Below are 16,393 nucleotides of genomic sequence, written 5' to 3'. Positions count from 1 at the left end.
GCAATTTAAATATATAGTTGCTCTTAATACTAGGAATTCCTACAAAGAGAGAAAGTACATGGAAATGTAGCCATTTGGATCACTAGATACAACTCAATACAAAGCACTTGCAAGCACCCAGTTCGGTTCTTTGACACATCAGTCTGGTATCAATAGACAGTGTTTCTTAAGCCGATCTTACCCAGCAGTAAAGACAAACCACCAGACTCTTTTGCTGGCATGTATTGATACCCTAATGTATAGCGAAGTGGTATCAGAACAAGGTCAAATTTGCTAAACATTTAATCGCTGACCCTAAGGGGCCACACATAAATGTCAGAATACGTTGAACATTTCCTTCTATCTCATAAAACAACAGTGATACAGTGATAGACATCCATAATTGCGTTTTAGATTAATGAAATCAATGTAAACAATGCTGTCACTGGGATGTCGGCCGTGACGTATTCAATATAAATATATGTTTCAAGATGGCAGCGGCTACCGATGCATGCGGAATGCCGCTGCCAGTTGAAACACATTCTGCACTTGCAGGTAAGGAATACCAGTATACACCTAAAATACCGAGCATTACAATAAAGAAGGCTATTGAAAGTCTCATTATATATGTTTTGCAGATCACTTTTTTGGAATACCACTTACAGAACACTGGAAGGATTGGGGAAATCTATGAAATCTGAAATAAATAATTTTTTGAATGACAATTGACCCATCCCTAACCATCTTGGTGGCTGTAAAGACACATTATAGGTAAATACAGATTGGGCACATTTCTATTGCATTGGAAATGGAAGTGATGGCTACAAGCACACCATATTATCTTACCATGTATTCCTATCTACTTCCACAGAAGCTCTAATTGGGTGATCAAAGTATCACAAACACGATCAATATAACTTACAGAAAGCATTATTGAGCTGAAATGCAAAGATAATATTCAGTTTTGTTGACATCATGAGGTAAAAATAATTTCTCACTTGGCTCCTCTCCAAACTGTTCATACTTGTGACTTGCTGTTTTAATATAAGAAGGGGAAGGTTCTCCCACAGTGGTAATCCCATTACACAATCTCCATTAAATAATATAAGCTTAGACAGGAAATGCACAGATGCTGGACTGCGGGCACTTCATGGGTGTCTAATCTAAATGAGATGATGCGCATCGTTGATATGAATTGTTCTAACCACTTATGTATAATTATATTGGACTGTATTTGCATTTTTATTTTATGTAACATATGCAATATTAGTATTTTCTTGGACTTTCTCTCCACTGTTCGTTTTCTTCTTTCTCCTTTGATGCTCTCACAGGTGGATTAATTATCAAGGAAACATCTGTAAAGTGTGTATGATGAGTTGAACATTTGTAGAGTAGAAAGTCTGTGTCTAGCCTAGAAAAAGCCTATTTATTTATTTATTTATTTATTCAAATTTGTAGAGCGCGCGTCAGCCCGGAGGCATCGCGGCGCTTGTTACAGGCAAAATCTTAGTTACATAGGGTACAGTAATTACATATAATACAAAAATTACAGTGGACATGTATACAATAGAGATGCAGTATATTTACATGGATTCCTGAGCGTTTTAGTTATTTTGCAAGGTATGAAGTTTTCAACTTCTTGCGAAAAATGGGAAGAGAGTTTTCCGCTCTAATGTCTGCAGGGAGGGCGTTCCAGGTCTTGGCTGCAATGTAGGGGAAACTTAGTCCTCCGGCTTTGGCTTTTTTGATGAGTGGGATGCAGATTAGGTTAGAGTATTGCGTCCTGGTAGGACGGGAGGAGGAAGGTTTGAGGATGGTTTCTGATAGATAGGACGGGGCGGAGAGAGAGAGGCATTTGTGAGTGAGGGTGAGGATTTTGAGAGTGATCCGTTCTTTGACCGGGAGCCATTGGGCTGAGTGCCTGGCCTGTGTGATATGCTCTCTTCTTGGGATACTAAGAGCGGCCCGAAGAGCATTGTTCTGCGTGACTTGTAGTCTGTTTATGTTTTTGGCAGATGTGCCGGCTAGGAGTGCATTGCAGTAGTCCAATTTGGCTCCAATGGTTGCTCTAGCTACAGAGAGGCAATTAGGTTTGGAGAGGTAGGGCTTGATGGCATTTATGAGCTTGATGGTGTGTGCGGAAGCAGAAGTGATTGCGCTGACTTGTCTGGTCATGGATAGAGAGGAGTCAAGGTATACTCCCAAGGTCTTTACGGCTGTGGATACGGGGATGATGGAGTTGTCAATGGAGAAGTTGGCGTATAGTTTGTCAAGTTTGTCTAGGGTGTTCTGTTGACCTAGTATCATGATTTCAGTCTTGTCACCATTGAGGCAGAGGCCATTAATTGCCATCCATGCCTTTATGACGGAGTAGATTGTGTGGAGTGCCTTTGCGTCTTCGTTGTATGATCCTGAAAGGGGTAGAAGTACTTGTGTGTCGTCCGCGTAGTTCGTGTATGTAAGGCCGTATGAGTCAAGTTTGTCAAAGAGGGGCTTGGTAAACAAGTTATAGAGTGTGGGTGCAGTGCAGGATCCTTGAGGGACCCCGCAGTGTATTGTCGTGGGAGTGGCGTTGGCGATGCCTGAGAAGACTTTCATGGCTCTTCCTTCTAGGAAGGAAGAGATCCAGAGGGCTGCTTCTTTGGAGAAGTTGGCTGAGTGTGTGAGGTGTGAGGTGAGGGTCTTGTGATCAACCAGATCGAAAGCGGCTGAGAGATCTAAAAGGAGCAGAAGAGCAGGCTTGCCTTTGTCCATGATTTGGGTGATCTGATTCTTCAGATCTACCAGGGCTGTTTCTGTGCCATGTCCTTTCCGGAAGCCTGATTGCCTAGTCCCGAGGATGGAGTGGGTTTCCAGAAAGTGTTGGATTTGGCAGTGTGCGGCTTTGTCCAGTAATTTAAGCAAAAAAGGCACTTTGGTTATTGGTCTGTAGTTGTTAGGTTGTAGGGGGTCGAGAGTAGGTTTTTTTAGGAGAGGTCGGACCCATGCCTCTTTGAGGTTAGCTGGGATGATGCCTGTTTTAAAGGACGCATTTATGAATGCCGTGAAGAGCGGCTCAAAGCAGTCTGCGCAGTCCTTGACTAGTTTGGGTGGGCAGATGTCGCCTTTACAGGGGGAGGGTTTGAGGTTTTTTAGTAGGTTAATAACTTCTGATTCAGTGATGTCTCTGAAGGAGAAATCAGGTATGGTGCGCTTGGAAGAGGTGGGTGGGGTGTTGCTAGGTTTAGATCCTGTCTGTTGAGGAAGTGCTTTGCAGTGGTCTTTGATTTTTTTTTGGAGAAGGTCAATTTTGTGTAGCATGGCAGCTTGAATGCTGGTACACCAAGCTTCATTTTTGATTATTTCGTCCGGTGTATTAGGGGGGGAGATGAGCTCATTAAAAATGGCGAAGATCTCTTTGGAGTGTGATTTGGCATTGGAGATTCGTGTGTTGAAAGCTTTGGCTTTGGCATCGGTGATAGCTGTCTTGTATTGGTGGGAGATTAAATTGAATTTGTTTTTGGTATTGGTGCAGGGGTCAGATTGCCAGTTTTTTAGTGCTGCTCTTTTGTGGGACCGCATAGAATGCAGCTCTTCTGTAAACCATGAGTTGGTGTGTAGGGATTTCTTCTCTTTTTTCCATTCAAGTGGTGCTATTTCATTGATAGCTTTGGTGAGGACATCTTTGTAGATGTCTGCTAGGATGTTGGGGTCATTAGCGAATGGAGGAGCTAACTCAGGGGTATTGAGGTATGGGCGCAGGTTCTCCTCTATGAGTTTTTTAGAGCTTCTGACTTGTGCAGCATTAGCAGGGGTCAGAGTTTTGTGGTTTTTGGTGATAGGAATACAGAACTCGATGCAGTTGTGGTCCGTCCAAGGCAGTGAGAAGTTGGAGGTGATAGTGGAGAGGCAGTTAAGGTCTGCAATCCAGTCAAGGATGCGGCCTTTGATGTGAGTAGGACTTTCTATTTTTTGGGTGAAGCCCAGGTCAATGAGTTCCTTGGTGAGGGAGGCTGCTGATTTGTCCTTGGAGTCGTTGAGTCCGAGATTGAAGTCACCTAGTAGAAGGGTTTTGGTGGGGCTTTTGATATTGTTGCTGATGATGTGAATGATGTTGTCCTGGGAGTCTAGGGTGTTGCCTAGGGGGCGGTATAGTAGGTGAATGTTGATGGTGCTGTTGGGTGACAGTGTGAGTTTGGCAAAACATCTGTACGTGCACCAGTGGATTGATGTTGACTTAAGCAATAGTGCACAGGCATAGAGGTGCTAGTCACACTGTTGTCAAGATTTAATATTGGAAAAATCAATAAACCATAATCATGGCACTACTGACCTTCTCTTGTCTTGATAGTAATGCCAACTGAGTGCAACAGACTGGGGAGATTTTCTCATTGTGTTTACCTATGCTGTTTCAGGCGTTACAGTTCTCCCCTCAACAGTTGATGATTGATGGGAAAAGTTCTGGTTTATTCTTTGAAGGGATTATAGCATAAAACTATTATGGTTGGCACTACACACAATAACACTGCTCAAGATTACTCCATAGTACTTGTAAGGGAATCACCTATTCCAAAATGTTCGCGTGATTCGCCTGTTTTCCTCTCCATTGCTCAACTGACATACCAGTAAAGCATTTTTCAAAATGCTCAGAAGGAGTGGGAGACTTGTAATTGGTACGTAATTTTTCATAATGGACTCATCAAGAGAGCGTTTTTGATCAAAAAAGGCAAAATAAGACCCAATTTCAGTTGATTGAGAACACATCCTTGTACAAATGTAAAATCTGCAAAAAGAGTGCTAAGGGGTCAGACAAAAGATCACCAAAAAACATGAGGAATTGACATTATCTGTGTAAGAAGTGGTCTTAAGTAAAACAAAGATAGAGATCTGTTTTAAAAGAACTACTGCGAGATAATTATGCCAGGAGGGGAACGCTCTAGAAGTTAAAAACTAAGCAGGCACAAATTGAATCTTATTTGCTAATTCTTGTTCAATCAAATCTGCGTTTTTGATTAAAAATAATTGATTGCAGTACTCTTAGCCACTCATGAATAAATTAGTAATTGTCAGTGGGATTGGCACACTGGAAAATAATCTGAAAAAGAGATTTTGCTTGAATAACTGCAGGATGGATCTTGGATGCATAATATGCAGATTTAGCCTCTGCAACCAAGAACTTATGCTGACGATAGCACCCTTTGAAATGTAAAATGTGCCTATCGAATGGATTATGACACCACTCCATTTCTAATTGACGTAATTTACTTTTATCATGTGTTAAAGCTACTAGTATTGACTGTGCTCTGAACATTCTGCCTTCAAAAGCAGACGGGGTACAACAATGCAATTTTGCAGGCAAACTTTCTTTCATCAAGACACTTCCTCTCTGAGAGAACCTTTTTTTGCTGCAATATCCTATTTGAAACATGAAAGAGTAAGCTAAAACATGGGAAAATGCATTCTTTCTTATAGAAAAATTGTTTAATTTTACATGACACCAAATGCATGCTCATTTTAAACCTGTTTCAGTTGAACCAAGTTTGTAATTAAAATGCTTAATTTATTAGAACTATGTTATTTTAATATTACAAAATAAAACCAAATTTAATTTTCTACCTCAGTTGCCTATTTACTTTACCCATTGTTAAAGTTCACCACCTAAACTCCAAAACAGGTATTGCTGCTACTTATAGACCTCGGAAGGGTCTTTATTGCTTTATATAGTGACCCTGTCCCAACTTAAGTCATTAACCCCCGATCATGACCCCTCCCTCAGTCTATAAGGCTACACTATTTTTTGGTTAAACCCTTATCGGAGCTCAGATTCTTTGATTAACTCTTACGGTTTTGGACAGCAGTGTTTTTATGATGGGTTGAAAAATTATGATATAGGTTTGTCTGTAGGGTATCTCGTGTGTCTTGTATTTTATGTTTTTATACTTGTGTATTTGCATAACCTATTTTTTTATCATGATTGTACGATGCTTGAAATTTTTTATGAATTTACTTCTCCTGAAAGTAGCATTTTTGATTGATTGGAATAAGCTGAAAAGATGAATGGTCACACCCTGCCTTGCCCAATTTCATTGTCAACCCCCATTCTTCCTTAACGCAGTTTGAAGTGAGGTAGTATTCTTGCATCATGAACTGCCATATAAAAAGAATAATTTAAAGAAAGGAAATGACAAGTCATTCTATTCTGCCAATTGATTTTCTGAGCGTCACATTCCATGCCTTCCCCATAGAGTACTGCAGTGGGTGTTTGGATAGGCTTGTTATAACTATCCTTTGCTCTGACAAGCTTGGATATTCCAGAACGGATGACCTCAGGGGGTAATAACACCCAAACCTTTTTTACCTATGATTTAGTGTGAAACCATGTGTTATTGTAAACTGTGAGACAATCTTGCTGTGATGAGTACAGAGACGAAGAGGATCACAAGCATTGTGCCTTCAAGTGGAAAGAGTGCTCAACCCATGGTGTTCAATTGAACAAAGTTACGCTAAGGCAGTCCCCGCTATTTAAACTGTTCTGAATCCGAAAGGAGAACCCAGTGAGCGAGGACACTGTTGGGAAGCCTGCAATGTTGAAATTGAACTTCGGGAGATTGCGGCGAGGCAGCGTTCCAGAGTAGCAGAGACAAGCTGTGGGACACCCGAGAAGCATCTTGTGAGTCAGCTGGGAGCCGGCTCCCTTGAAGTGGAGAAACTGAGAGGTAGTCCCCTGTTGTGGGTGGACCGTGTGGCACGAGAATTTACGACGAGACCGCCTACCCTGGCCGACCAAGGAGCCTCGTAGGCAAATGTATGGGGAGCACAAGAAACTCTGGTGGTGGCGTGACTTGTTACGGTTGAACCATCCCATTTCATAAGTGTGTCGAGACAGACAACAGTACTTGGCCGCGAATACAAGCAGGCCTATGAAGAGAAGTAGAAGCAGAAGGTGGAAGAAAATCCCGTCGCCCCTGGCAAAACCAGTGAAGCATTCTCTGAGAGAAGGTAACAGGAATACAAATACATCCGGGATGTGGCCAGGAAAGTTTGAGACTGAATCGTGAAGTAAAAGAAGAAGAAGAAGAGAAAGTAGTGGAACACATTCTAAGGCAATTCCCTGGCCATTTCCACAAGAGTGTGGTACTCGGAAGTCAGAGGACACAGGGGGCCTCTTCATCATCCCAGTGGGGGCAAGTTAAAGAAAGTAGAGTCGTAGAAGCCCTTGGAGAAAATTACAAGAGCTGGTAGAAGTTAAAATTAAGATAGCCTGGAAGAGGCTTACAAAGAACAGTGAACCAGCTATGCGAAGGGAGTCATTCTCCTAGCCCCACTTGAATATTGTGAAACCATGTCTCATTTGGTTATGAACCCTGGAACCTTTCTTTAATTGAACCTTGAAAAATGTCTTGAAGTTGAGAACACTGCATCTTGAGAGACTCATACTCAGGAGAAGGGCGTTGGTCTCCTTGGCTGTAGAAAGAACTTATTTTTGTTTAAGTGGTAGGGATAGAAAAGGAGTTTGGACTTGAACAGTAAATCTTGATTTCAACTACACAGACTTCCTGACTGCCTCAGTTTTAGTTTGTTTGAGGTAGGGAAACCACCTCTATTAAGGGGTAGATAGGTTTCTTGGTTGTAAATAAATGTTTATAGCAATCACTATGCCACTGTTTGGTCAGACTCCTCATTCCATGGCGTCACAGCATTCATCTTATGCTTTTTTGAGGATATCTGGCTAAATTTTCTAACGAGTGTTCATGTTCTCAACCTAACACAGCTGCTGCCGTTGCAACACTGTGGTTAGTCTTCTTTCCTCTTTGAAGTATCAAACCAATGCAGTTGTGTGGCTTGTAAACACTTTTATATTGACTTGTTTCTGTTTAAAGGACATGTCTACACATCCCTACCATTAGCTTTGACAGAGAAGGTTTTTCCTTCCGTGGTGTCATTGCATGTGTCTGCTTTATATGGCATTAGTGTTAGGGTAGCAGTTGGTTCTGTGTTTTTCTCTCCCTAAGCATAAACAGTGCCTTGTTGGAGAGACATGTATGCCCTTCTTGTTTTCTTTTCAATTAAATCTTTTTGGAGGGTATTTCTAAGGCACATCCCTACTTTTGGGAGGTAAAGGAGTTCTGTACAAAGAACATTGTTCATTTGATATAATCCACTTCAAATTGAGGTACTGTCCCGAGATCTTCACATGGTGCACACATGGAGAGGGTGGTTGTGTGACTTGTGGTTATACACCTTGTGGTCATTTACGTTTAAGGGTACGTTGAGTTTGGTCCATTGCCAATTGGGAATGGTTGAGGGATGTCTTGGCCACAGGGCTTCCAGGAGGACTCATTGAGGTTCTGTGCTATGTCAATCATCAGTTGTGATGGCCCACCTTATCCCCTCACTTCCAGTGTTATGCAGATGACACACAGCTCCCCTTTAAGTTGCAATCATCTCTCCCTCCTCTCGCATACCTGGCTGCCTGACTGCTATCCAGGCATGGTGCTTTGCCAACAATCTCTGCCTTAATACCTGTAAGACAGAAATCCTTCTCATTGGGAGGCCTGCTCTTTCTTTCCCCCCCACTCTCTGGCCACCCTCCTTGGGACCCCTCACCCTCCTACGAGGCAAAAACCTTGGGGTTATCTTTCACTCCTCTTTCTCTCTTTCTCTCCACACGTCTCAGACCTTGCCAAGAAGTCCAACTTTCAGCTCCACCTCCTCAGAGGCATTCTACCCTTTCTCACCTTCCCCCAAAAGCTCCCCTACTCTAGAGCCCTGGTGCTCTCTGGCTGGACTACTACAACAGCCTCTTCCTCAATCTGCCTCTTGCCTCCCTCTGCACCCTTTAACTAATCCAGAATAGGACTGTGAGATGTATCCTTGGCCTCAAGCCCAGCGACGGCATCCTTCCAGCCCTGAAGTCTCTTCACTGGCTCCGCAAGGATCAAATTCAAGACCCTTTACATAATCCACAAGGCCGTCTGGGGCCTAGGACCTCTCTACTTCCAGCTTTCCCTCTCTAAATACCTCCCTGCAAGAGTTCTTCGGTCTTTAGCCTTAAACTCTCTGCTGGTCAAACGTTTCTCCAAGCAGAGAGTGGGAGGTAGATCCCTTTCCTCAGCAGGCTCCTCCGTCTTGAACAGCCTCCCTGCCCCCCTCAGACTTGAGCCGGATCTTCTTAAGTTCCGGAAACTTCTCAAGACTTTTAATTTCTCCACTTCCTTCGCACCCCCTGGCCCCTGCTAACATCCCTCTGCCGCTGCGACTGAGGACTGGTCCCTTCTGAATCATGCAGGGGCCAAACCACCCCTGCCCCCACCAGTCCTCCCATCATCCCTTGCCAGCACTTGCCTTCGGGCACCTTCTCCCTGGACTAGCCCAACCTGGTCCACCCTGTCCATCGCACTTACTCCCCTTTCCCTCTTTTTCCCCTGCCATCATGCCCCCCCCCGCCCTCAGCACTTGCTCACCCCCACCTTATTTTGGGCACTCCCTCCTGTACTTCTCCCGCTCCTCCACACTTATCACCTTTGTCTTGCAATTGCACTTGCATGGTAGGATTGTCACAAGGCCAATATAACCGTTATTTTTGTCTTTGTAGTTTTCTTTCCTATGTCCCCCTCCGTCCCCCAAATGGGTCTTGTGGCGCCTGGAAACACTTGAAGCAGATAGAAGTGGTGTATTCTTGGGTGTGTTGAAGAGTACATCCAAAATGACTAAAGCTCTATGTTAAGGGCTTGCTTGTACTCTCCATGTCTCTTGTGATTTGTTGTTGTTTTTCAGTCAGTACAATATCTTTTCCTTTTCAAGGACACATATTTGGGCACTCCTGATCTAATTATGAAGCTGTTTTCACAAATCAAATCGCTATTCTAATGACAGTCTTTGAAGTGTGTGATGTTTTTTTCTTCATTAAGATCATGGCCTAAGGCTATTCTTTATGACGAGCTACGTTGCTGTAAGAGATGGTTCCGTGAAGTGACACAGAATAATTCAAACTGGGAGAATTTGTCTTGCCCTGTTGGTTGAAGCATCAACATACATTACCAGTGTGAGCAACAGTGCAAGCTGGGTTCAAATTTGAAATGAGATTTTTTTCAGCCATAGAGGAAAATCCCCATGATGTATTTATTGCTGTTCCGATCCAGGTGAACATGATGGTTGGGTAGCCTTGATAACTTCTGGACAATGTTCGTGGACAATGGTCGTAAGCTTGAACAATAATTAAAACCAGAAATGCTGTCTGCAGAGGAGCTTGCAAACTTGAGCAATGTCACAGTAAACTATTCTGCAGTCCGTGCGTGAGCATTAAACCACTAGCGTGTTAACCACTGCATAGCTCTGTTCCTGTAATATTGTCTAGGACACCATGAGGGGTGCGTATGGACTCTACAAAGGTCTCTGATATTGCGAGGATCTACTACGATGAATCCCAAAACCGACTATATGGTTCTTGTCCGAGTGGACTTAGCATTGTCTGACGACTAGACTCGGCCTGCTTTCAAGACGCATGAGCAATCAATCATTCAGTGGGTTGTCGGGCATCATATCCACCAAAATCATGGCGGCAGCAGCAGTGACATCACACTTTTGCAATTGTCTGATACAATCGCACCAGTAGTCAAATAGATTAAATGACAATGATTGCAAAGAAGATGACAGTCAATAAAGGTAGAGACTATGTAGCACACAGTGAAGCATGCTTAACCTTTAAAACATGCACTGCAAGAGAGTGAAAAAGGAAACCGCTCTTTGCCGGACTCTCAAACAATTTACCAATGCAGATAATACTGTCCCTTCCATCCTACCCTTCAAGAAGGACCTGAAAACCCTACTTGTCAAAGAGCATCTCCCCAATCATTCCAGTCAACACTTAATCCCTCTCTAGCGACCGCCCCATTTCCTTTATTCACCCGAGCCTCACCGCTGCCCCCTGCACTCTCACTTGTAATCCCCTGGGTGGGCTCTTATGTACAACGCCTGATGCTGCCCATCTAGGTTCACGCTTTATTAATCCCATGCACACATGATTTTGCCCTAAGCATTTGAGATGAGCAACAATTTAACAACAGACACAGCAGGGATGAAGGGAAAATAGAGCTAGCTAAATGTTCCCTTTTATCGATTCACACCTTTCACATAATTAATTTTGCTTCTTACACAAATCTTTAAAACAAATGATAATGCTACTCATCCCAGAGTGCTTTGAGTCCAATCAAATAGTTTTCATGAAGCCAAGTATAGCAAAGCTTTCCTGGATGAATATTTTTCATGCACCCATGCTGGCTTAATTCTTTATATGCCCAAGAGGCTATATGTAACAAATGCTGTATTATGTATTTTCTTATTTCATATTTCTTGACCTTCTGTGCATAAGCTGATAATAGCATAGGGGCTGAGGGACAGCTTCTGAGATATAAGTAAAATACAGTCTCAGCCTTATATGCTTGCAATGATTTGGCTAATACTGCATTTTATTTAAGCAGCAAATCACAGTTCAGTTTAGGGTGCATTCTCTATATATTGCGGGGGGCATGTGGCGCCACACAAAAAGACAGTACATTAAATTAATTGACTTTTAAGTTTCTAATTCTAATAAATGTTTCACCCCAATACATCAAACTGATTTGTTTTTTGTCATTATAATATCCTGATGCGTTTTAATAATGTTTTTTCCAATGATGATTAAACTGTTTTTAACACGCATGTTCACGTTAACTTTGCTTTTCTCTTTCAAGTTTCATTTCCATTCTTTCTTTTTCCTTAGGCAGTTGCATGTCCAGAGCACTTCCAGGATGCCTCGCTCTATCACTGCGCGGCAATGATGTTGGTAGGCCGCCTTTTACCTGGCAGTGAGCACCTGGCTTATGAGCTCCTGTTGAGCTTCATCTTCAACCCTGAGTTCTTTCCGTAAGTCTGTATGTACTATGTTTCCTCGTAATTCCTGTTTTTACTTGTTTATTTTTTATAGTGTGTAAGGGAGAGGTATCATTTTATGCTTCATCCCCTCTCCCAGTGAGACCCCCAGCACTTTTTGCTGGACCTCTGGATTTTTTCTTTATATTCTGAATGGGTGTAGCCTTTTCCACTCATTCATTCTTATTTGCTCTGACTTTTGGAACTCTGTTCTCTGTGTTTTACCTTTACTGTAGAGTCTACTTTCCTCCATATCTCTTTTAAGGCATCTGTGTTTAAATTGTGCAGCACACAGCTCCTTATGGGTAGTGTTGCTGTGGACCCTTTGGGTTCTTCTTGGAAATTAATTTTTATCCTCGAATAACTACAGTTCTTAATGATTCCAAAATCGTTATACTATGAGAGATTGGCACACACCACCTTAGGTGGAGTGAGAAGGGGATACCTAGAATCCCCCTTCTCTCTGTCTGCTCCTGTGACTTTTTAGTCACATAGTCAACCTTCTAGTTATGGCTGGTGGCAGTGGATGTGTTTACCAACTATTGTGCTATTTTTTACCGCAGACTGTATTCACAGGCCCAGTTGTGCCCCATAGAGTAGCATAAGTCCTAACCTGGTGACTCCTTTCTTTTTTTGCCATTTCTTGTGTGGTTGTCTTTTGTTAGCCCTTCTTCTACCATTCTGGGAGGGTGAAGTCTGTGTGTGTGTTTTGCCTTTGGCGGGTTCCCTTGGGTGTCCCTCCTAGGCTCCAGTGTGTCTGGGCAGGGAGGACGTGGGCGAGGAGTTTTTCACTCCCCTGCTCTTTGTCTGCCTAAATGCCTGAATGGAACCAGCTCCCACTGGAGGTCTGGCTGTCCTAATTGGACGGCCACCCGCCCCTTTCTGTAAGCTGCGGAGAGATTGCAGAGGAGTCTGTGCTGAAACTGAATAAAAGGTGAGGTTGCTTAGGTGAAGGGCAAGTTGACCACTGGAAACTGAAGTAACCGAAGAGGAAGACGAGCAGAGATGCCTGCAGACCCTTTGCGACACTGTGAAGCGACCACTGCTGTTCTTACCCCATTTTCTATGAGACAGTGAAGCTCAAAAGAGAAGATTCCTTCACCTTTAGCTTGCGGGACCAACCAGCACTATGAAGAACTACAATCGGAGCCATCGTCTTAGGACAGGTGACTTCATAGAGCTGCAAACCATGAGTACCAGGAGACCTCTGACCCAATTGAAGTGCATCGTCTTAGAAAGGCTGAATCCGTCCAAGACTTTGCTGAGCTCCAGGTGAACCGGAGACACAATCCGACTCATCCAAGTCCCCTCACCATAGTGCAGGACTTCAGGAACCGAAGAAGATTGACTTGGTGAATCATGTCCTTTGTCGGTGCTACAGAAAAGGCGGCAAAACCGCAGACTGACGAGAGAAGCTGAGAAAATCCATGCCAGATGTCCTCCCTCGAGACTGCAACAGACACACATCCCACTCATTGTCCTACCTTTCATCACCAGACTAAGGAATCCAGAGACTGGGTCGATCGCTGCTGCATAGAGGAGAATCCAGACATGAACATTTCTTCTAATCTAAAGACCTTTGGGGAGAAAAGGTATTGCTTACCTTAATCCAAGAAGTCGCTCTCAGAGCAATGGAGTTCAAGTAGAGGTGCCCACGATGTCCACTCTTAGCTCTGGTCCAAGCTGCTGCTTGTGTCCCTTTTGCAAGTCCTTGAACAGGTTCTCCACCATTGAGTTATTCTTCTACTAACCTTGCCTAGTGTCATGCATGCTGGACGCTACGCTCGTAGAACAGCTAGACCGTTCTACTCCAAATGGAGGCTATTCGATACGTTACCGGGAAAACGACGTTTACACTTTTCACGTCGCTAACTTCACGTGACTTTTGCTTCGTCACGTGAAATACGGTATCACGTATTTAAGCAGCGTAGAAACTTCACTCGCTGCTTCTGATCGTCTCTATTGGCGTCGTGTAGCTGAACCTCTGTTCTACATCCTGGTATATTCCTACAGCTACTTTTGGGCCTTCGATAGCGTGTGTTCCGCCACACGCTGATTCCTGGAGCTATCCCTTCGCGTGATAATCCACACGCGCTCCTTGTCTTCACACGCGGCTGGCCAAGGCTGCGTGAATCCTGCCCGCGTGTAAAATCCACACGCGCTCTTTGTCTTCATACGCGGCTGGCCAAGGCTGCGTGAATCCTGCCCGCGTGTTAAATCCACACGCGCTCTTTGTCTTCATACGCGGCTGGCCAAGGCTGCGTGAATCCTGCCCGCGTGTAAAATCCACACGCGCTCTTTGTCTTCATACGCGGCTGGCCAAGGCTGCGTGAATCCTGCCCGCGTGTAAAATCCACACGCGCTCTTCGTCTTCAAGTGCGGCCGGCCCAGGCTGCGTGAATCCTGCCCGCGTGTAAAATCCACACGCGCTCTTTGTCTTCATACGCGGCTGGCCAAGGCTGCGTGAATCCTGCCCGCGTGTAACATCCACACGCGCTCTTCGTCTTCAAGTGCGGCCGGCCCAGGCTGCGTGAATCCTGCCCGCGTGTAAAATCCACACGCGCTCTTCGTCTTCAAGTGCGGCTGGCCAAGGCTGCGCGAATCCTGCCCGCGTGTAAATCCACACGCGCACGCTGTCTTCACACGCGGCTGGCCCAGGCTGCGCGATTCCTGCCCGCGTGTAAATCCACACGCTCACGTTGTCTTCAAACGCTATTTTCTTCTAACTCCTGCATCTGTGGAATTAACAGAAGGATTGATCCCTAAGTGGGAAGGAAGCCTTTCAAGGATTATTGGAAGTGACTTTGAACTGAACTTTGGACGCTATCCTGTGGTGAATTCAACCCGTATCTAGCGTGAGCCTCGTTCCGTCCGGGATAAGTCTCCCTTACTAATTTTCCCTTCCCTGTCGTTTTGTTCTTCAATTCAAATCCATCAAGAGGCTTCTGGATTGTTCTACCCAGAGATACAGGTCAGTGTGATCATTCCTGTCATTATCTAACTCATCATACTCAGGTTGGAGCAGTTATTCATGATACTTTAATTTGTCCTAGGCTGGATTACTATACCTTACCCACGCCCTTTCCAGTGATCCATCGCTCTGCCTGTTTTATCAGCCAGAGGGTTGTATCATTTGGAAGGTCTTTGTTGACTTCACGACTATCAAGTCGGGTGAACAGGGATCCGGAAGACCCTACCTCCTGTATCCTTTTGAATATCGTATCCTTTTCAGTTGATACTTTGGTGCATTCTGACAGAATCAGAAGCCATGGAGGGTACGGATCCTTTAACTGTTTTGACACAGTTGATCCACGATTTGAGAAACGAAATGGTTACTGCACAGGACATGTTACGGCACCGTATGGACGTTATGCAAGACGCCCTACATGGTAGTCCTCAGGGAACACAAGCGCCGATGGCTACCGCATCCGGATCTGGGACTACGGCACCCCCACAGGAGACTATTAACGTGGTTATGCCCACTCAGTTTCCCTTGGCCCCTCCAGAAAGGTTCACGGGTGATCCCAAAACCTACAGAACCTTTGTAAACCAGTGCCGACTCCATTTCCTTTGCCGTCCTACATCTTTTCCTGACCTAACCACGAAAGCAGCCTTCGTGCTTTCCCATTTAGGGGGCACGGCTGCTGCTTGGGCTAACCCTTTGTTGGAAACTAATAGCCCTTTGTTGTACGATTGTGACGATCTCTTGACTGCTATGAGTAAAGTCTTTGACATGCGTTACTCTACTCAAGCCACAGATTTAGAGTTGCTTAACCTACAACAAGGCAGCCAACCCCTTATGTCTTACGTCGCCCGGTTCAATCAACTGACGGCGGAAACCCAATGGCCTGACAGCAAGAAAACGGCTGTTTTTTACAAGGGTCTTTCTGAAGAACTGAAAGACGCCTTATCTACTGTTCCTGTGGTTCCTACGGGTTTCCCAGAGCTGCTCGATTTGGTTCTACAAATCGACGCCCGAAGGAATGCTCGAAAGGGAGAGAAAAAGCCCTTCATGCCAGTCTCGGGGCGGTCAGAGACACCAGCAGTCATCTCTAACGACCCTGAACCCATGCAAATAGGCGCCGTGAGAGGCCGATTGTCCAATGCAGAACGGGAGAACCGAAGAAAAAACCACTTATGTATGTATTGTGGTTCTTCCGAGCATTTATTGGCAACATGTCCTAAAAAACCCGTCAAGCGTGCGGGAAACGCCAAAACTCGACATTAGCAGGAGTCCCTATGTCGAGTGTTTCATCGGACTCCAGTACCATTCCTAAACATGCACCTGTAATAGTTCAGGTGACGTTACATTGTGATGAGCGAGAAGTGGTTTCCAAGGCCATGGTTGATTCTGGAGCCACCAGCAATTATATAGACATCACCTATGCCAAGAACCGTTCCTTACCCCTAGTAAACAAAATAAAACCGGAAACGGTGAATACCGTGGACGGATCTGTGTTAACTTCTGGTATGGTAACCCAGGAGACGGTACCTGTTCGGATGACGTTATCAAATAACCATTCAG

General features: G+C 44.5%; 1 protein-coding gene across 3 annotated transcripts in view; it reads left to right on the top strand.

Moving 5' to 3' along the window:
- RPAP1 (RNA polymerase II associated protein 1) overlaps positions 1-16,393 on the top strand; it is an 850,859-nt gene that overhangs the window by 774,361 nt on the left and 60,105 nt on the right. For 2 of the 3 annotated variants that reach the window (XM_069638789.1, XM_069638790.1), the window contains exon 21: positions 11,720-11,862. In XM_069638789.1, coding sequence (XP_069494890.1) covers positions 11,720-11,862 — 143 coding nt within the window. Of the gene's footprint in view, positions 1-11,719; positions 11,871-16,393 lie in introns of all 3 variants that reach the window. The other variant, XM_069638791.1, reaches the window with a different exon arrangement.

This window comes from Ambystoma mexicanum, chromosome 14 (genome assembly GCF_040938575.1).
Source record: "Ambystoma mexicanum isolate Mex_15411 chromosome 14, UKY_AmexF1_1, whole genome shotgun sequence".
Lineage (NCBI taxonomy): Eukaryota > Metazoa > Chordata > Amphibia > Caudata > Ambystomatidae > Ambystoma > Ambystoma mexicanum.
Note: the sequence above shows the minus strand (reverse complement) of the source record. Positions and strands in the feature narration are given on the sequence as shown.